Below are 22,621 nucleotides of genomic sequence, written 5' to 3'. Positions count from 1 at the left end.
ACTTAACAGGTTGACTGCCACGTGTGTTCACGATGAAATTTACGTCGATAGTTCTACACGAATTTACGTTTAAATATGGTACGGAAATTCTTTATATGTAGTCGCTAATTGATCAGCAATGGGAACTCTTGGTATCACCCGAATACGGGTGACGTGGGCTTATGAGAGCCTTCAGCCTCAAGTGATATGGCAGTCAACGTGTTAATAGTACGCGATGTCCATTTATCAATCTAATTGACTTTACAATAAAGAGTAAAATCGTTTGTCTGTATAGATGAATATAAAATAATATCAAAAAAAAGTAAATGTATCAGACATGAAACTACGCGCTGATAATATTTTTTAAAAATATATGTAAAATCAAGGTCAGGGGGTTCAGGACCTGAATAATACATGTGTAGTTTTATACATTGAAATTATTTATTGACGACCACGTTATTTTGCATTTAAGTCATGTACTCATAAGTCGATTGAACGAAATATGCATTATTAAAACTTACAATAAAATATTTTATTATCGAAAGCGTACAATTCTTGTCTGGATTTTATACGGATTTTATACGGATTTTTGGAACCATATACAAGACATAAATTAGCGTTGTTTCAATTCGCCATACTAATGGGATGAACAAATATTTTTTTTTTTGTTTCAAAAGTCACCTATGATTCAATTTTTATCAGAGGACACATTGCTGGCGTAACCGACAGATTGGTTATCGAGTTGGGAGTGTAGTATACGTATCGTTGGTAGGTGTAGCTGGTGAACTGAAGAGGGTCAAGGGAAATCGCTGCATGCAGAACAAGGCTGTGTGGCGGGTTCTGCGAAAAAGAAGCCTTTGTAGCAATAGGTGTCGGCTCACTCGATGATGATAGAGAAAATACGTTATAGAACTACCTGTGAATTTCTTTATCATTGCCAAGGTATTATCATTATAAACATAGATTTAATTTGTAATAAAAATATTTTTACGTAATTTCATCAATATGAAATAGTTCTGTTGTCATGATGAGTTCCGATTTAAATAACATTAGATGTTCGCAGTTGAAAACGTTTAAAAATAATTCCTGTATTCTTTTAATATTCCTTTTAAATAATTCATCGGGTTCATAGGTTGGCTCATTGGTATACGCGTATGTAAATAGAGGCGAAGGCGATGTGTTGGCTTGAGTTTTGTTCCGGGCGCCGATTGTGCGCCAGTGCTTGTAACATGTATCAATCGGATGACGCTGCCGCCACCAAGATCGGGACCTTCGAGTCCTCAATTAGCGTTCTGAAGAAGAAGGCATTCGTCACCGCAACTGATGTCCAGAAATATGGTAAGGTTATTCATTTATTTCACTCTTTATTCTATATAATCAAACATTAGACGATGCTTGGTTAGGTACTTCACTATGTGGATCAACAGTCAAGGTCACGGAAAGACGCCGGATACGGGCATCGGAACAGTCCTTGTGACGACCTTTGGTGACGACCTATGTCCTGATGATTATGTTCAGGTAAAAGAAGAAAAACAAACCGCTTTTCTCTTCTAGACATCCATTGAATGGACATAATTTTCAAAGAAAAATAGAAAAGACAGTCATAATGTAAGAAGTTGGAAATTTTTGTGTGCATAAATATTATATAGCATACAACCTGAGGATGATAATATGGATTTGGATTGACAAAGTGGTCGCAGGAACTGAACTTATAAAAACTACACATTATTAGTGCGTCGTGAAAAACAAACAATACGACAATGATTAAAAAAAAATAGGTTTTAATTTAGTTTTTAAATAATGTACGATTTTAGTTAGAAAATAGTTTAAAAGGTTTATTAAACTAAACAGAAGCTAAGCAAAAAAAAATCGCAATTATTAAATGTAATAATAAAAACAAAAGCACGGACGCTTATGTGTGTGGAATACAGATAATACTTTAAAAAAATATGACGCACATGTCAAAAAAAACTGCATGTTGTAATACAAAAACAACATTTATATGTAAAAAGCTTTAGATCGGTGAATTTATAGCGCGTTTACTTTCAATAATGTATGGCATTCGTAAGTCAATGGCATCAATGCGTCTCACAATGAAAAAGGAGTTTTACAAATTTTGATAATTACGTAACAAAATTAATTATTATTTACTATCTGTTTGTATTTTATGTAGAAACTTTTTGATTTTAAAAATTCAATTTTAATTAATACCGGCTTTGTCCGGCATTGTAGGAATAGAAGCCGGGAATGGTATTTAGCTGACGATCTACTAGTGCATATTTCCCCAAACTTTTTTGTGTCGTAGACCCCTTGCCATGTTTTTCCGTGTTGGGTAGACCCCCTACTTACCTGATATTGATTTACTGTAAATTTCTAACTGTAGTGAAGTTTAGTGTTAAAAACTTAAAGTAAAAATCACATGTTAATTTATACATTTATTAGGTAGTTCAAAATGTATTGCGACCACAAAGCGAATACCAAAATCCTACAACTTACACAATTTTATAAACATATATAATATTTTTTTTACTTCATAGGTACTTTTATAAATAATGTAAATGTTTTATATATTTCATATAATGGTATTATAAGATAGTATGATGTAAGTAAATAGGTACTATCAGTGTATGTGTTGAGATCCACTATCGTGGACCCCCAATTTTTTTTTTCGTTGACGTAGACCCCTTGCAGGTTGTCATAGACCCCTAGGGGTCGATATAGACCACTTTGGGAATCACTGTACTAGAGGGTTTCACCGACCAGACTTTTTTCCATACCTTACCTTAAATTTAAAATAATCCTATCAAAATCGTTAAAATCTTTGAAAGCCCGTGATACGAATGGCCTGATATTCTTTTTTGACAGTTCAACAGGTTAAAGAGAGATTTCTCTTTTACTTCTACCGTATACAAATTCACTTATCATCTTCTTAACAGATGACATAACATGTACGTGGGTTTTGAAATATAGAGTTCCAACGCTTTTCGTATGAACATTTCAAACGGAACTGTTAGTTTTAAAGGTAAATTATGTATTTAGAATAGAATATTCTGATCATAGCGCCGATGCGTCAAATCAAATGTCGTGTATATCTCCAGAAAGTATGTTACAATTAAGTAAAAACCTTGGTCATTGATTTATCTCAAATGTTTTCGTGAAATATTTAAGTGTTATGTAATATTAATAAAAAATACAATCTATGAATTGATTACAGATAATATAAATAGTTATTTAAATGATGTAATGCATTCTAGAAATTAATCTATGAGTTATTAATCTCTTTACTCATTGTACAATAAATGTGACGACAAAAGTATATAAAGTCTAAAAAAAGTATTTATTTAATGTATTTATTGACATATTGAAAAAGATGCTTATTGATTTTTTTTTGGAATAATTGAACTAAATCATTTTGATACTTGATTCATTATAATAATATTACCAAATGCTTTCAATGATCAAATATTCTTCAATTATTTTTGTTAATTATATCAGTCCAAGATCGCACTAAAATTGCGGAATATATTTTCATTTTAAGTTGTCAAATAAAATATTCATTTAGACATATATAAATCAATTATAATAATTATTTTGTACGATTTTTCCTTGTGCAGTGATGTGGTAAAAAATTAATTAAAATATATAATGGGTTGTAGCATTGGAGGGAGTCGCACATGGAATTCAGACACATGAAACTTAAAGCGCAAAAGCGCTGCCGTCCCGGTTTTCAAGATAAAATAACGCAGCGCTTTCTTTTTGTTATTTGACCACCGTGTGAGTAGACTGCCAAGGCTTCGCTTGTCGGTCTGTGACCTCCTCTCCTGGACCTTAAAATTCCAGAGACCCTCTGATCTGTGAGCTATATGGCATGCGTAAATTATTCAACATACGGATGACTATATCACTGTAATTAAGGCATTAAATGCTCTATTAAAATATATTTCACATCGATTATTAATCCCTTGTAATATTATTTATAATTTAAGGAGCCCTTTCAATAATATTTTTCTTTATTTATTAACGTTTAGTTAAAGTCAATCTTAATTATGGTCGGTATTCCGTATGCTTACAATAGGTATTTAAATTTTTACAATGCCAAATAAAAGAAATACGGTTTATCGCGGCAAACTTTATATATGACGTTACTACTCCGAAAAAAGTCCATAGTATAATCCATAGTGATAAAACGTTTCACGTTCCGAAATTCCTGAATAGAATAATATACTTTTCTCAGTAACGCGTCTTTAATATTGGTTTTAAATCTCTTCAGTGACTGATATTAAATTGAAAATATCATTGTACATACGTATAAAATGTAATACACACACACACACATATGTATATATATATATATATATATATATATATATATATTTATATATATATATATATATATATATATGTATACATATATTCTTTACAATCCCGGGATACAATCTTACGTAATTAATATAAAAAGCGCGAATTTGTTTTTTATTTACGTACCATAATACCACACCGCGAGCGCCAACTCACCTGCCAAGCGTGGCGATTATGATATATTCCTTATAGAAATCTTCGTTGGACATTATTAATAATGATTAAAAAACCCGGATAGTGAATACACCATTCCCGAGGTGTTTTATCTTCTATGAAGTCATTTACAGTATAGTACCTGGTAGTGCTGAAACGTTCTTTTTTTTAAATACAATTACAAATTAAATAAAAAGTGTATATGTTGATATCGAGTTTTAGGTAAAGAAAATTTGCTTTTGCTTCTGATATACAATTATATATAACACTTACACATATACCATTTACACTGGTAGACGTGACGTGGGCAGGCCACCACATTAGGTGATCTGGCGACTTATTAAAAGTCTCGGGAAGTTGCTGCATACGGGCAACGTAAGACAAATGATTGTAGCGATCTTTAAGAAAGGCCTATACCTTGCAGTGGTAGTCCATCGGCTGAAAAATTAATCATACTTCCTTAGACAACATATAAAGTTTTTGTAAACATACAATACATTTTTATATACTCATTGAAAAGCAACAGTAAATATTTTTAATTCTTTATATTTTAACTAGCTGATCCCGCAAACGTTGTTTTGTAAGAACAATTAAAGTTTTTAATTAACAAATAAAAAATAAGGGTTTATCGTAGAGGGGTGAAAATTTAGGGTAGTATTATAAAAGTTAAAGTAAAAGTAAAAGTAGGTTGTATTATAAAAAAATAGAAAAAAAATATTTTCCATAAAAAAATAAAAAATTTAGGTGTGCACCACCCTTAACATTAAGGGGATGAAAAATAGATGTTGTCCGATTGTTTACCTTGGCCGATATGCACGCTAAGATTCACGAAAATCGGTCGAGCCGTTTCGGAGGAGTTCAATCACGCACACCGTGACACGAGCATTTTATATACTACATTTATTCAATACGGTAAATTTTGCGATAACTAAGAAGTCTTCAAGAGAAGAGAATAGGTTTCTTCTAGGCTAACATGTACTTGTTCTCTGTTAAGGCGCGTGCTGTTAGCTCGAAGGCTTTTACAGCTTCATCTGAACTGTGTTCACGGACCCTTCCGCTCCGTGAACTTAAAGGCAAGCGTGTACCGTCGTAGATCTTGTTATAGCTCAACATCAAACAAAACAGAGTTCAAATGCTTCGCATATGAAGAATAGACAAAAAACTAACTAAAAGAAGTGTCAAAGGTATTTCCAAGAAAATATAAAATATCATTTTTCGATATGAGACACTATAATGTACTAAGTAAGAGAAGGACCAATATTTAGCCACTTCCGCACATGCAGTGGTAGTCGTGCAATAAAATGCACCGCTCGCCAGCCCGCTGATAAATGCGTATGCGGCACACAATGCGAATCACACAACCGCCACCGCCAAATTACTCAACACGTGTTTCACCCCTCCACGGGGCATCTTCAGGAGCTATGTTACACCGATTAGTGCCAAACACAGAGCACCTATTGTTACTTAGGATGGACTTCCGCGAGGTAACGCCTGATTCCATTAAATAAATAAAAAATTAATGTACTTTTTATGTTTACCAGGCGAGAGCGGAGTTACAGAAGAATATACAGAAGCTCACAGAAGATCTCTGGAAAAACCGGAAGAGTTCTGGGCGGAGGTGGGACAGGAGTTGACGTGGACCAAACCATGGGACCGTGTTCTGGACAACACTAACCCACCTTTTACTAAATGGTGAGCGTTTTAATGAAGTCACTATCGCGTTTTTAGGGGCGACATTACGTCATCATCGTAAAAGGGGAATTCCACAGAAATATAATTGTTTATAAACATTGGCCGAAAGAGGGCGCTCTGCTATATTTCTCTACTCGTGATTGGTTGACGATTTTTTATTGGTTGAACAAAGTTTTTACAGTTTTAACCCTTAACCTAGAGTTTCAATTTTGATACCAATCTTTTAAACCGAATGTTCACATTACTATTAGTTTTTTTTATAGGTTGGCTGTACGTATTTTACTGTTGTATAATATTCTTTCCAACGAAATAAAAAAAATCTATTTTTCCCTTCATCTAGACCCTCAAGCAAACACAGTAATATTAAAAAAATCACTTTCGTAAATCAGGCTACTAAGGGTTAATTCGGTATAAATAGGGTCCAAGATTGATGTGCGATGAAAATATCATTAAAAACTGCCGCGCATTAAGAAAGCGGGTAATTTCTATCAGCATTTTGCCCAGCAAAGGCGACAATTGTAATCATAAGAAACATATAGATATTGCACAATATACAAGGTGACCTGAATTTTATATAACCCATCGGATTGACAAGTTGGGTCATAGTTATTAGGTGCTTGTTAGGTCATATGTCAATTTTGACAAATATGCTGAATGATTCCAACTGGATCTATTAAAATATATATGGACAGACCTATGTTCACCAATGGACATCCTTCGGTAGAAATGATGATGAGAAATTTGCCAACTTCAAATAAAGAAGTATTAATTGTATATATATACATTTTACCACTTCAAGAAAAAAGGACAATTGCAGACATTGTTTTTCTAGTGAATATTGCACAGAGTTTAGTAGATACTCCACATTTGCTAACTCATGTTCACTTAGTTGTTCCAAATAGGACAATTAGACAGCCTATGTATCTTAACATTCCCAAATGTACATCAAATTACAGACAAAATTCCTTCTTTATAAGATCAGCGAGAGAGATGAACAAACTAGCTCGGTACCCCGAACTAGATTTGTTTGTCTCTAACACGCATAATTTTAAACAAACTTTATCGAAGGCGTGGTTTGACAGTTCTGGAGCGTGATGATAGCTTCATATTAACTTTAGTGTATTCGCTCAACTTAAAGGCAATAATGTATTTTTTATTGTTTTTTACTTTCTGCGTTTTTTATGTTTGTGTATCAATGTGCGAAAACATGTAACTGGTGTATAGTTTTTATTTAGGTTTTTATTTGTAGTTATAAGACACTGCTTGTTTTCCAAATAAAATAAAATAAATAAATATGTGCAGGTGGGTGGGTGGTGAGATGTCGGTGTGTTACAATGCAGTTGACCGCCACGTGGCAGCCGGGAGAGGTGATCAAGTGGCACTAGTGCACGACTCACCCCTTACTGACACTGTGCGGCGAATAACATACGCTGAACTTCAAAATCAGGTAAAATTTTTTTCTACATTTTTTGTTTTTCGTAATAAAACGAATAATATACATTTATTTATTCATATTCCTGAATGTAAGAAAAACCAAATTTAAACTAGAATCAGATTGAAATCTCCCAACGGTTTCAAACGCGACCTGGTCATAGCAGAGCAAACTACAATTTCCACTGGTTTATATTTGTGGTCACTTTTACAATGCCCTTAAAACAATAGAAGGTAATTCCCAAGTTTTCTAATGATGCAAATTAATATCAGTATATATAAATGATGTTTGATTTACCAAGGTGTCGCGACTAGCTGGTGCTTTGAAGAGTTTGGGGGTGGAACGCGGAAGCCGGGTTCTCATATACATGCCACTGGTACCCGAAGCTGTGATCGCCATGTTGGCTACTAACAGAATTGGAGCCATACACTCCGTAGTTTTTGGAGGTAATATTGTTTATTATAATATTTACTTTATTATATAAAATTATATTAAATCAATATTTTCTCTAAGAGATTTAAAAAAGTTTGCATTCAAACAAAGTTGGTCGCAACTCCGTAGTTTCGAGCGGTGTCGATAGACGGCGCTAGTTGTTCGTTAACGTATAAAAAGGGCGTCGCGCGGTAAAAACGACATTAATAAAGAAGACTTGACAATGAAACGACGTGTTTATATATCATTATAAAATGTTAAATTTTGGTTATAAGTGCAACTCAGGGTGTTATAACTAGTGCAACGAAGAGATTTAAAATTTGTAATAAACCGATAGAACTAAAAATAGATAACACATTAATAATGAAATATTTTTTTATATGTTAAATATGTTATTAAAATCATCTCCATCAGTAATTATTCAGTTCTAATAAAGTAATGTTAGTCCTTATTTTAATTTTTTCCTTTTACAGAAGTCACCAGAAGAAATTGTCAAAACTTTTAATAGTCTTACAATTATTCAAAAACAGTAATAGACACGGTGTTAATGCAAAGAATAAAATACGCTATAAGCTCAGAGGTTTTTTGTGTTCTCAAATTAAATATTTATGCACAAGGTTATAGCAGGTAGAGAACGCTGCCCATCCTCTGGAAACTTGCTTGTAAGCAGTGGTAAATTTAATTTAGATTAGAATTTAACCCGGGAATTGTTACGCCCTCGATCTCAAGTCTATCTTACACTGCTGAGCTAGCACTGCTCTAAATATATACATTATATAATTTATGGCAAGAAGTATAAATATGTACAGTAAAATTCCGCAATTAATTTCAGATCTGTTACTAGAGAGATTTAAAACAGATAGTTAAAAAATATTATTGATACAAAGTATATTACTCTATCCAAGAATACTATGTCTATTTGTGGAGTTTAATGTTGAGTTTCACGCCAGCTTTTCGTAGCAGAATTGCCTTTCAGGAAGATATTCTTATAGAGATAACAATGCTATATATTGATTGACGATTTGCAAATGCGTGTAATGTATTCAAATAAAGAATATTTTAATTTTGTTTTAAATATTAATTTTAAAAGCAAAATTATAGTATAAATATCTAATAGATTTTGGCGTTACCCTGCGGAAGTCCATCCTAATTAAGAAAGGGACTAATATATAGCTACTTCCGCTATGCAGCAGTAGTAGTGCAAAGAACTGCATCGCCCGCCAGATAAACGCGCGTGCGGCAAACAACGCGAAACACAACTACCACCGTTAATCTACTTTACACGTGTTTCACCTCTCCACGGGGTATCCTCAGGAGATGTTAGATCTCCTCCATCCCGGAAGAAGCTATATATTAGTCCCTTTTCTTAATAGTTTAAATATCAATAACATAAATAAAGGCAAAGAAAAAGAAACATCGGGTTTAGTCGATGTAATTCTGAAATATCCCGTCCAAAAAAATGTTAAACTATGACCGTCTTCAGGTTTCGCGGCAAGAGAGCTCCGTACGCGTATTGAACACGCTGAACCAGTTGTCATCATTGCCGCAAGCTGCGGCGTGGAGCCTTACAAAATAGTAAGGTAAATAGAATAAATCAAATAAATCTATGGTTGCCACACCTGAACATACACGTATATCTTCTACCGGCTAGTTACTAACCAGTAAGATATTTAATGGAATCAGGCGTTACCTTGCGGAAGTCCATCCTAAGTAAGAAAAGGACTAATATTCAGCCACCTCCGCACATGTACAGAGTCTGTTTGGCACTAATCGGTGTAACATAACTCCTGAAGATGCCCCGTGGAGTGAAGCACGTGTTGAGTGAATTAACGGTGGCAGTTGTGTAATTCGCATTGTTTGCCGCATACGCATTTATCAGCGGGCTAGCGGGCGGTGCACTTTGTTGCACGACTACCACTGCATGTGCGGAGATGGCTAAATATTGATCCTTTTCTTAACTAGTAAGAGTCGAGACTGAATGCTAACTTGAAAAAAGGAAGAAAATAATTTGATGTGTAACAGGAGGTAATAAAAATTTAATATATTAATATATAGAATAATAATATAATATAATTTAATATATAAAAGGGTATAAAATAGTATTGTAAGAAATGTGGCGAAGGAAGGAAGATGATGCATGATATTTATGTAAATAAATACAATAAGAATTAAAAAACACGTGTGTAGGAAGGAAGAAGATAGAATGTTAGATATTGTGACGGACGAAAGAGGAAAGATAAATAAAACTATACTTCAAAACTTAGTAAAATCAAAGTCACTGTCCTGCGAGATTATAGGGGAATAAGATGAGTTCAAAAAACCAGGGTGATGTTGACGAACATCACTACAAAGAGCGACTTATAAGTCTCCGTGGGAACCCTTCATGATAAAATACCTTATTTCTATTTGTTACAAGCGAAACATTTGACCTATCTCTCGTCTTATGATAAGATTTACCTACTACGACGATATAATGCTTGCCTATATGATACCTATTCACTTTTAAGACTTCTAAGTTATAGATAGCTGGAAGCAACGATGCTTGTAGGTTCTATTCCTTCGCACTATAAAATTAGTGGAAACGCTTAGTGCGGTTTGTAGAAATTTCAATCGTGTAAGGTTAACATGTGTGAATGTATTGCATGTCGAGAAGAAAGGAGATAGGGTAATTAATTAAAAAATGTAGTCTATAGAAAACAAATAAACAGTCCATATTTCACCACCGCTCCAAACTCTGAAGCTTAGCGCTAAACTAAGCATCGAATAAACTTCTTGACTCGTCTCTGTATGGAGTCCAAAGCTTCGAGCTGGTACTTCACGGATCTATCCCACAGCTATTTTAGCTTCGGAATTAACAAATTACCCTAACTTGAGGTTTGATGCTGGTGTAATATCCAATAGTTATATAATTAGCTATATAACTAACTGAATACAGCTAAAGTAAAAAAAGGACCAATATATAGCTACTTCCGCCATGCCCCTCCACGGGGTATCCTCAGGAGTAATGTTACACCGATTAGTGCCAAATACAGAGTGTAGCACTAATCGGGAGTAAAACACGTGTTGAGTGATTTGACGGTGGTAGTTGTGTAATTCACATTGTTTGCCGCATGCGCATTTTGCAGCGGGCTGGTGGGCGATGCACTTTATTATACGACTACTGCTACATGGCGGAAGTAGCTATACTCGTATATTGATCCTTTTCTTACTTAAGATGGACTACCGCAAAATAACGCCTGAATCCATTAGATATTGAATACAGCCATTCTGTGATAGTGTTCCATGTGGTAAAGGCATGCGGTCTGCTTCACACAAGTCTTTATTTTTTGTTTAAGATAGAACATTTTTTCTCCACATAAGTTTCTCTATTTCTAAAGTAACATACAAAGCCAGCTTACCCAAGACGCATTTGATTGTATGTAAGTTTCACTATATTTCCATCAGGACTTAAAACTCTTTATTGCTAACTTTCGACAATAGATGGCGCTTTATTCAATTTCGCTACGACGAAGTATTTATGTGATTTAATTTATTAAACAGATACAAAGAGATACTGGACGAGGCGCTTTGCCAGAGCGCGCATCAGCCGCGTCGCTGCATCATATTCCAGCGTCGCCGGGTGCTGGAGTGCTCCCTCGAGCCGGACCGCGACCTCTGCTGGCAAGAAGCTCTCGAGTCCGATCCAGTGCCTTGTGAATCCGTGGAAGCGAACGAGCCCCTGTACATTCTTTATACTTCTGGTACGATTTCTTTTATTTTTACATCTACTGTCGCGACATCTATTGCTTTCGGTAAATAATAGTCAAGCATAATAGATTTCATACAGAGTCGATTGGAAGCGACATACTTCCAACGTCTAAGAACCTTAACAAGGTCATCTGTCTACCTAGTGACTTATTTAATCCGCGGTGTCCGCTTCTGATCTCAAATTACCCAACTGGTTACCAGTTTTACGTAGCCCTTTGGCCTGTCGACTGCCATTTCAGCCATCAGTTACTTCTGTTCCTCCGATCTCCTAATTTCTAATGCGATGTCATATAGAAATACGACCATAGACCTTCATATCTGGTTGAGCGACTATGTGTATGCCAGTTAATTCCGGAGTGAAAAACCAGGATTCAGTGCGATAAGTGAACACTAATGACATCTCGTCTTGACAGATATTGGACGAGATGTTTCGTAAATTTCCGAACGTAGAACGAAAAAAATTTATCACATATATCCAGTAAAGTAGAAAAACATATAAGCGATTTCAAGATTTTAATATATACGTATATATAAAGTAAAAAATAATTTTATAAAAATCCAGCCGCAAAGGAAGTTAAGGTGGCGTTAATTAAGAAAACGCTTATTTTCATAATATAGCTCTTATAAGTATAAAACTCAGATCAAATATTTTTTCTAAGAATTTAAAAATTACCAAGAATGTATTTTGTCCAAGTACATACAATCACATCCGACGGCTTGAGTTGAGTTCAAAAGTTTCTCGAGAGGCGAGTACGAGTCGGTAGACGTGGCGTGAGTAGGCCCCCCTTAGTGGACTTAAGACTGCAAGTAGTCGCTGGATGCGGGCAGGGCAAGACATCGAGGTGATCATTGGGCGAGGCATATTCTTTGTTTTGGGCGTCTATCGGCTGATAAGATGATGATGAAACCAAGATATGGCAGTGCAAGTTAAGGACAGCTGGTATTATTATTAACGTTTTTTGTAATAAAAATAATTTAATATGCAGGTACAACAGATGACCCCAAAGGCATCCAGCGTCCATGCGGACACGCTGCAACTCTATGCTGGACCATGCGTGCGGTATACGGCCTTCGCAAGGGCGTGTGGTGGTCAGCCTCAGACCTGGGCTGGGTGGTAGGCCATTCCTACATCTGCTATGGACCCTTGCTCGCAGGCCTCACTTCAATACTTTATGAAGGCAAGCCGGATAGGACTCCAGATCCTGGCCAGTATTTTAGGTAATTTCCCAATGTAGCTATCGCATTTCAGTTTCCATAAGCTATTCCCAGGACTAAAGCTCATAAACCTGATGCAAGGCAAAGTGGAAGGCAAGCAATCTCGTGGACGCTCTTTAACAGTAAGGATTGACATCATCAAAACTGTGAATAATAAATCAGTAAGTGAATGCTCTAACTCCGCCAAACATCACGATACATGGCGATGCTTAGCGTTTAGCCACACACACGTGAACATGATTATCATATAAGTCGGCTACGTATTATCTTTATGTTATATTCAAGAATCTTCAGCTCTCATATTATATTTGCACGGTATATCACGAAAACGCCTTTAAGTCAGGGATGAGCAACCTTTTTAATCACGGTCAAATTTAAATTTTTTGGCGCTGCACGTAATGTAACACTTATTAATAAATTACAAAACTTAATTTTTAATAAACGATGTTATAAGAAAATGAACAAATTTTATAACAAGATAAGAAGGGAAAAACGAATATATTTGAAAACTTTAATGACATATTTGGCATCGTTTTTCGACACAAACGTACATACATACGTACGGCTTTCAAACCGTGTATTATTTTTTATCTGTGGTTTTTGTTAATTAATTGTTTCAGTTTAGCACATACCAACAAATTATTGTAGTACATTTTATAACAATATATTGATAAGAGGAAGTCGATAAAATAAATTCAATTTTAAAAATGCTACGCGGGTCGCATATATATGTTTAACGGGCCGCGTGTTGCTCACCCCTGCTTTAGATGATTGAATTTTTTTACGATGGGCTCCGGAAACTTCGTTCGAAATCCCGTTGCCCATCATGTTATAGAACCGATAGCGCGTTCAAGGATAAATTTTATGTTATCTTTCTTGAAGATAATTTAAATAACTCCTGAATTACTTGCAGGATAATCGAACAACACCGTGTGAATGCCTTGTTCACCATCCCAACCGCATTCCGTGTGTTGAAGCGAGCAGATCCTAACTCGAAGTATTCACGCCGGTACTGCAGCAAGAGTTTGAAGAGCGTCTTCATTGCCGGCGAACATTGCGATCAGGACACAACGGTAAGCGAATCATTGGTTTTTAGTTGGACTATGAGTTTTGACCTGTATTTTTCAACCTGTGCCATTTCCTACTTTAGCCTTTCCAAAATTAACGTCCTATATATGTTTTTATTTTTTTTATTTTAAAGCGAAAGGGATAGTCTTGTCGAGTCCACTTACAAATTGTCCCCTTTGACTATCATTCTTTCCACCTGTACGGCCTGGGTCCCTAGTTGCAAAACACAGGTTTTAGACTGTGTTCAAATTCAAAATATCTTTATTCAAGTAGTCATTTACATATACTTTTCAATCGACAATTATTTTAACATTATAAGTACTAAGCTACCCCCGGCTCGAAAAGCCGATCTAAGAAGAAATTTAACAATGTTTAATGTGTACATTATAATATCAATTATGTAAATGAGTCAAAAAACTAAGTTACAACATTTCGTTCAACTAAAAACTTGAATGCTATAATAATATTTATTCAATAATATACTTTTAAGTTTAGATTTCACACTAAGAAAGGATTGCCTTAGATATCTTACGTAACTTTTATATATACGTGCACTCAGACTCATGAATGAATTGTTAATTTTTTGAAGTCGAAATTTAGGTGTTACGAGTTTATTTTCATTGCTTGCATTTATCATGCATCTCTTATTGTTTTTACATAAGAATTACAATTTTGACGCATAAATAGTATGATATTACATATATATTGCGAAGCAAATGCTAGAGAAACAATTTATTTAAGAATATCTAGCTGCAGAATCGCTACTAACGCGTTTTAGTCGTATTTGCAAGGCGCTACAGTAGCGACATCAACGTTATATTGCATCGCGAGAGAGAGAGATAAAGAAAGGATGGTGACGTATTTTCTCTTATGGTGACCACCAAGTTATTTCTTTTTATTGAATGGGTGCATACAATATAGACTCCGGCTTTCGTTACTCATGCTTCGGCTGCTCCAGAAAAACAGCACCAAAGTCCTGACTAAAAATCTTGCCTCAACGGAGTCCATCTTGGAATGGCGATCGCGCGTATTTTTGTACAGTCACTGCATCGCATTTGTATCTCACTACCTGATCAGGGTTATGTGTCGAGTGCACATAACTAGCGCCGCTTCGTGACGATAGCGCTTACTTGGTTTCGAAGTAAGAAAAGGACCAATATTTAACCACTTCCGCACATGCAGTGGTAGTCGCGCAACATAGTGCACCGCCCGCCAGCCCGCTAATAAATGCGTATGCGGCAAACAATGCGAATCACACAACTGCCACCGTTAATTCACTCAACACGTGTTTCACCCCTCCACGGGGCTTTTTCAGGAGTTATGTTACATCGATTAGTGCCAAACACAGATCACTCTGGTGGCTAAATATTGTGTGTCAATATCCCTTTTAATTGTTATATCACCTATAAATTAATACATAACTGAAATATCATACGACATATTATTCTGTATTTCTAACAAAAATGTAATTTTAGTGAATCTGTATAAAAGCTTTCATCATCAGGTTTGGGCAGAGAGGATCCTAAACGTTCCAGTGCTGAACCATTGGTGGCAGACAGAGACCGGATCGCCAGTCACGGCGGCTTGCCTGGGTTACGGAGTCAAGTCAGTTCCACCACACTCAGCTGGTTATCCTGTTCCTGGATACGATGGTGAGTATTGGAACAAATTAATTAATCGAATAGGCTTTAAAAATCATGTTCCAAAGTCAAAACAACAAGATGACGTAACGCAGATTTAAATACGTATTTATACATAGTGCTATTTTCTTTATATACTTCTGTCAGGTATGAACTTCCGGGATACAGTCTTATATACTTCACGCTTTGCATTAATTATATAGGATTGCCACTGCTCACAAACAAGTTTCCAGATGATGAGCAACAGCGTCCCCTGTGTACCATAATGTCAGATTGCGATCGCCAACTCGTCTGCCAAGATTGCGATTATGGTATATCCTTACATATATTTCTTTGGGGGAGATCTAGGACTTGCTGTTGACTTCTTCATCGTCAGCATCATGTCTGCACTACAAGGCTTCCCCCAGAGATCACCCCGACGCTAGGTCCTGCGCTTCCTGTATCCAGCGGCTTTTCAGAAATCAGTATATTTCTAACCAATAGGATTAAGATCCACGTAGTATTCATTTTTTGAGTAATTAACGTTTATTTCGAGTACTCTATGAACGTTGTTTGAAAAGATTTTTATCCTTTTATAATCAGGCCACTGGAGTATGTATTTGTGATTATTATTAACATATCTATATTATATACTGTAATTTTTAATAAAGGTAATAGAAAGGAATGCATAGGCTATATAAAAAAATTTTTTTGAATGGCATTATTTTTAAAATACATGACATACATCTTTAATTAATTTTCTGAGGTTAGCCAGTATTTGCCCTATCACCTTATTTCCACATAACGTGGTACACGTGTACACACACACACACACACACATATATACATATATATAGATGTAGTATGTAAAAATTAAAAAAAAAGTTGTTTTCCCATTGTTATAAATCAAAGTACATCAACCTTTACACCGTATGTTAAATAAACGAATTATAATTCTTATAAATAAATCATTAAATTTTTTAATTGAACGACTTCGTAGCTTATTTGTATTTGACGATACAGTATAGGATAGTTTAAAAACCAAAGTTCATTGAAGGTCAAGGTCAAGGTTCAAGAATGGTCGTCATATGATGCTCGACGCAGGCCACTTGCAACCAGTTCTACTAGGGATCTATGGAGAAACATGGCCTTTGTTCAGAATCATACTAGAATATGGTAGACGGCGCATTAAACCAACTATCCAACCCTCAAAATAACTCAAAATGAGAGGTTATCATCGACAGTTCAAACAGGAATCCTCGAGTTCTTTGGACATGACCCGTAGTGAGGATTCAATGGAATGTTCAGTGGTGCAGGGTAAAGTGGAAGGTGAGGGTTCTCGCAGACACACTCCATAAATGAATGCTCTCACTCCGCCAAACAGAGCTACATGGCGACTGATCAGGGTATGACCACGACCACTCGACAAGATTGCACGACTGATGAAGAAGAAAAAAGTTTTTAATCAAATATGTACTAGTCGAAAATTTCATTCATAAACCGGTTGAAAAATTTGCAATTATTTATTTATCGTCTTAAAAATAATGTATATTTTTATTTTTACAATTTCATGTTAAGCTTGTTTAACACATTTTATGGGGCGTATACGACCCGCGCTGCACTTTCCGTTCAAGCCATTTGCAGTTCTCATTGAAAAACAAAGGATTCTTAAAAAATTAATTGTATGGTCGAATGTAGATACCATCACGTACGCGCGTACGTAATCTGTATTAATATTTGTATTTTTTTCCGCTTTGTATTATTGAAAAAGTGTAAAACGTACTTCTTAATTTTTCTAAATATTTTAATTTTTAACGGCTAACGCGGCCTGAATGGGAAATCCTAAAAAATTGCCGTGGCACGGAACGTGTTAATTAAAGATAAAGATATTATAAAAATAAAATTTAATTAACATTGGAACTTTTAACAGAACCGTCAACTTATTATTTGTTAATTTTTTAATCTATTTTATTTTTGACTCTGCTTCGCAAGGTGTTATATATGTGAAGAAGCCAAAAGAAACTCCACAACGACACATTCTTTAATAAAGTTTAACAATTCATATTTATACATAAACACTTTATCAGATATAACCTAAATAAAATTAAAATAATAAAAAATCACTGACACGAATTCTTGTCATTTTAATATTCCTTTATTGAATAATAATCTTTTTCCGACAATCTCTTCAAAATTCAGCAGATATAAAGTTTTGTACTTTTTCTATAGTACGAGCCTTGAGGGAGGATGGCAGCATTTGCGATCCTGGTGAAGTCGGCCGTTTGGTCATAAAACTACCTTTGCCCCCCGGCTTCGCGTCCACCCTTTGGCGAGCCGATGAACGCTTCAAGAAGGTCTACTTCGAGTCTTACCCGGTAATTAAGATATCTATTATACGTAAATATATATACATGTATTGATTCTGTTGGGGCCAGTGGTTTTTGAAGTGACAACCACGATACGGTAACATGGTTTGGGTATGCCCCCCACTGGACCGACGGTGTACTAAAGCCAGAAATTGCGATCTTTGGGAGAGACCTATGTCTTGCAGCAGGTGTCGATAAATATTTAAAACAATGTAAAGCATTCAGAATCAAAAGGATCTAATCGAAGAAGGTATTGAACTTCTAACACATAATAAGATCAAAGAAAACGTCCCTGTAGGATCCTGCAGACAAGGCGATTTATAAAAGAAAAGGTAAGAAAATAAGAGGAATGAAAGATTTTGTGAAAGAAAACAAATAGGAATGAATGGAAGACATCAAAGAAGATGTTCTCATCTTCCTTGAGACTTGACAATGACAATATTTAGTAAAAAAATATTTATTGTATAGTTTCTGTTTAACCAAGGTAGGGTCCAACGGGAAGTCCACAAAAAACGGGGTCCACATATATAAAAAAAAAATCATAATAAGAAATTACAGAGAATTCTTTCACTGTAGCTGTCAAACAATGTATATTAGCGGCGCGGGAAATGTTAAACGCGCGAAGTTCAAAGCGAACTGTCAAACGTGCGATATGTCAACGGTCATTTTTTGCCACCTTTATGTTTCTGTACAATTTTCTGAGGCTTGGCATAGCAACTTTATGCAAAGTATTAGACATTTTAGTGAATTTTAAAATATTTCATACAAAATTGTGTATTTGTTAATATCTTCATATATTTTGTTGCTTCCGAAATACTGCAAGATACCATTTTGTAAGTCACAAACAAACACAAGAACTCGATAAAACATATATAGGTTTAATACTAAAACAAAATTATTTAATTATAGTCTGTTCTGTGATATTAAAATGCAAGGATAGTTCTTATTTTTTGGCGTTTCGGTCTTATTATGTACATAGAACAAAAATCCATTAAAAGTATTTGTTTACCCGAATTCGCTTGACAGACTCTTCTCTAAGTTTCGTTACAACAGAAATGTTTAATCATCATCACCATTTCAACTTCAAGACGGCCACTGCTGGTCATAGGTCTCCCCCACTTTGTGGGTGGACGTTTTACCTCTCCACTTGAACCTTAAAGCCAAACCATTTTACGTACTAAGTGATCTGCTAGAACAGTGTCTGATATGATCTTGTAACCAAGGGCTACTATGACACACAAGACGCCGGCTGGATGTCTTCCGAGGGAGCAGTGTGGGTGGTGGCACGTGCTGATGACGTCATCAATGTAGCTGGTCACCGACTCTCCACCGCCGCACTGGAGGACGTGGTGCTGAAGCACGCGCGCGTAGCGGACGCCGTGGTAGTGGGCGCACCAGATCCCACTAAAGGAGACGTACCGTTATGTTTGTACGTGATGAGACCACCGCAGGATGGTGAGTGAAATTGTATAACTATCATCATCACCAAGTTGTAAATTCCATCGAACCTTAGGACTAGGTAGGGATTTTCTATCCCAAATAAAATGAAATACTGTATAATAAAGTAAGCCGAATAATTGTTCCATATAGAATGTCATTACGGAATACTTGTGCTTGTCTGAATTACATGGTAATTTTTACAACTGCTTGAATAATGTTCGCACAATCGCGCGGCGCATAAGTTAGAGTTCAAAAGTGCGACAGCCATTGTCGGTCGACAATCGCAGGATAACAAGCGCTGATAAAATATGAAGGTTCAAGTGGCAGCTATACACTGCGTTTCTTTTTTAATTTTTTTTTTTAAAAGTTTCATACCAGGTTTTTTTAGTACAGTACACCCAAATGTGGTTTTGGACAGGGCTTTACATTTTTAATATGCTGTTTATTTCCTTATTCTATAATCGGTTTCACGTTTTTTTTCACAGCGAGATTTCAAATTTATTACATCATATCTAGATTTTTTTATATTATCTTTAAATTTTGTTTACAATTATTGTTTTACTTTTTATTTTTCGGTACTGTTTTTTCTTTACGTTCTCAACTATTGCCCTGCAGTGTTTGTGAAACGTATGCGTATATACCGCGTTACAAAAAAAAATGTTATATTTAAGACACAGGACTTTCCAAGATTCGGCCTGTACACAGCGTATGGATCGTATCGATCACCTTAATAAGGTCGTCTGTCTACTTTTTGAAGGTAGGACTACCTACACTGCACATCAATTACAAAAAGACAGACGCTCTACTTGAAATTAATTATATAAATCATCTAGGCCAACAACCACAGGCTAAATATATAATTATTCATCTTATAGTTTTCACTTCTCTACCTCATGATAAGAATGTCACAAGAGCCATATTTGACAGAAAGCAGAATCAATAAAGGTTTGATAAATCAACCATTAAACTAAAAATTAATATAAACTATAAAAAATTAAATTTAATATAAGTATATTGAATATATTAAATTTTTATTTTTATGGTACATAATATTTAATAATTATCAAGCTATCACTAAAGCGCCGGTAAATTTTCAATGACATTTTGTTCAAAATGGCGGCTCATTTTTGTCAATGACGTATCGTATTTAGTTTAATTTGCATAATGAAGTCGGTAAATTAGCAGCAGAATTTTATGAAATTATGTCTGCGTGACGTCACTATTCTATTGAAAACACTCGACAGTGACAGTATTTGTTTGAAAATCATATAATAACAAGGACTCTAAGGTTTTTTCGATGAAACGTGTAATGAATTCAATGCCTCAATTGTGGAGTTAATTCTTGCTCCATTCTTTTGCAATTATAATGGTCGATGGTAAATAATGTATTAATTCCGACCTTTGTATATTTTATCATATATTTAAGTAGTGAGAAATACACTTACACGCGTTTTACGAACAGTATGTAAACACCCGTACACGTATTCTTCCTTCTTCGTTGGCAGGAAAAATAAAAGCCAGTTTTAATATATCAGGTATATCACTAACAAATAATATATCACAAACATTAATTAAAATTACGGTTGGCCCACAAGACGGCCACACTCACTGTCAGCATTTGAATTCAAATCGGTGTTCGAATTTTAAATCGAACGAGTAGTAATAAATTTATTCTAAAAAACATGTGACCGTAGTGGTCAGTATTCATTTAATATTAAACGTTCCCGCTCAAACACTACGTACTATAGATGATTGATAGGTGGGGGTGAATGCATTTGTTGTTATTTAAAAAAAAACCTTTCCATAAATCAACGGTTTCCGAAATTAATAATAATGTAATAACAATGTAGTGTATTAATAACAATTCGGAATACTACACATTACAATTATCATTATTTACTATACTCATTCGCATTCTTATGCATATTTCAGAGTAATTACATTTTACGAGGTGATTCGAAAAGCGTTTACGCCTACAAGCGACCAACCTGTATAATATATTTTAATTCTATCCGTTTACAGACGAGGAGATGGTAGCAGATAGTACTGTGACGCAGGAGCTAATAGCACTCGTGCGGCATCTTATTGGACCCATCGCGGCGTTCCGGAAAGCTGTCGCTGTACCAGCACTGCCTCGCACCAGATCCGGTAAAGCTCTACGAGGTGCCATCGCAAAGTTGGCAAGATCCCAACTCGTAAAACTTCCAGCCACAATAGAGGACGCTAGCGTATTTGGAGAGATAAAAATTGCGTTGCAAAAGTGTGGATATGCCATCGATGCTCCCGATCCAGTAATCAGTAGTTAAAAAATCAACAATTACTTGACATTCTTATGAGAGAATATGACCCTACGTGAGTAAAGATGTTACATGGATGTGCAAGTTATAGTAATTCCTATGTTTATTTTATAATTATTATCCAATATAAAATTTTTATTTCTAAAAGAAAGCAACTTCAATTTTGTGTTTATCACATTTAATATAGTGCAAGCAAATAATTTAAAAGTAAACTTTTATAATTTTAGCTAACAATAAAATTCGACGATTAATATGGGAAAAAGAAATGGTATTTAAAAGCAATGTATCTTATTTTCGTTTGCAAATGTTTATGTAAGAAATATGTACGAAATGTTTAAATTTATTTTTATTATTTTTGTTTTTCGAAAGGTTATAGAATATAACAATCAAAAGCAATTTTCTTGTTAATACAATATTAATATAATATTTAATAATACCTTTATTTTAATTTAAAAGATTGTAGATTAAGTTTAAAACAAAAAAAATATTAAATTACAACTTAAGATCAAGTAACGCAATGAAAACATGGTATCTAGATTACCTTGTCGTAACATGTTCAGGTAAATGAAAAAAAAAATTGTGTAAAGTTAATATATTTTTCTAATGTGTGTTAATAGTGTTGAGACGCAATTTAAAAATGCACTTAAAATTTGTTACTTCTCATTACAATGCAATTGTAAATAAAAAATAACGAAAATAATTCATTTTATTTCTTGCCCCTGTAATATTTTATACGATGAATAATACATTACTGCTGATAAATTAAAATAATTTACTTTTAGTATTTATATTCAAATGAAGTGGCAGCGTATGGTTTACATT

The 22,621-nt window shown here is 34.9% G+C and overlaps 1 protein-coding gene across 1 annotated transcript; it reads left to right on the top strand.

Moving 5' to 3' along the window:
- The first annotated feature begins 1,188 nt into the window (after nucleotides 1-1,188).
- On the top strand, nucleotides 1,189-22,250 carry LOC137920260 (acyl-CoA synthetase short-chain family member 3, mitochondrial). Its single transcript, XM_068763542.1, has 12 exons — nucleotides 1,189-1,317; nucleotides 6,033-6,183; nucleotides 7,486-7,630; nucleotides 7,917-8,061; nucleotides 9,531-9,627; nucleotides 11,588-11,787; nucleotides 12,781-13,012; nucleotides 13,923-14,082; nucleotides 15,582-15,729; nucleotides 17,926-18,071; nucleotides 19,286-19,517; nucleotides 21,525-22,250. Exons 1-12 carry the CDS (start codon nucleotides 1,209-1,211, stop codon nucleotides 21,806-21,808), a joined length of 2,049 nt encoding a protein of 682 aa, XP_068619643.1. The 5' UTR covers nucleotides 1,189-1,208; the 3' UTR covers nucleotides 21,809-22,250.
- Nucleotides 22,251-22,621: the final 371 nt, after the last annotated feature.

The sequence above is a fragment of the Battus philenor genome, unplaced genomic scaffold (genome assembly GCF_028537555.1).
Source record: "Battus philenor isolate CCGP_79_NKW_IND1 unplaced genomic scaffold, ilBatPhil1.0.hap1 SCAF_18, whole genome shotgun sequence".
Taxonomy (NCBI): Eukaryota; Metazoa; Arthropoda; class Insecta; order Lepidoptera; family Papilionidae; genus Battus; species Battus philenor.
This window is presented reverse-complemented; position numbering and strand designations above follow the sequence as displayed.

Excerpts from the sequence above, each read along its gene's own strand:
- LOC137920260 (XM_068763542.1), top strand. The coding sequence starts at position 1,209 with ATGTATCAATCGGATGACGCTGCCGCCACCAAGATCGGGACCTTCGAG. Across the intron at positions 14,083-15,581 it reads ATTGCGATCAGGACACAACG|GTTTGGGCAGAGAGGATCCT; the intron begins GTAAGCGAATCA and ends TTTCATCATCAG. Across the intron at positions 19,518-21,524 it reads GATGAGACCACCGCAGGATG|ACGAGGAGATGGTAGCAGAT; the intron begins GTGAGTGAAATT and ends ATCCGTTTACAG.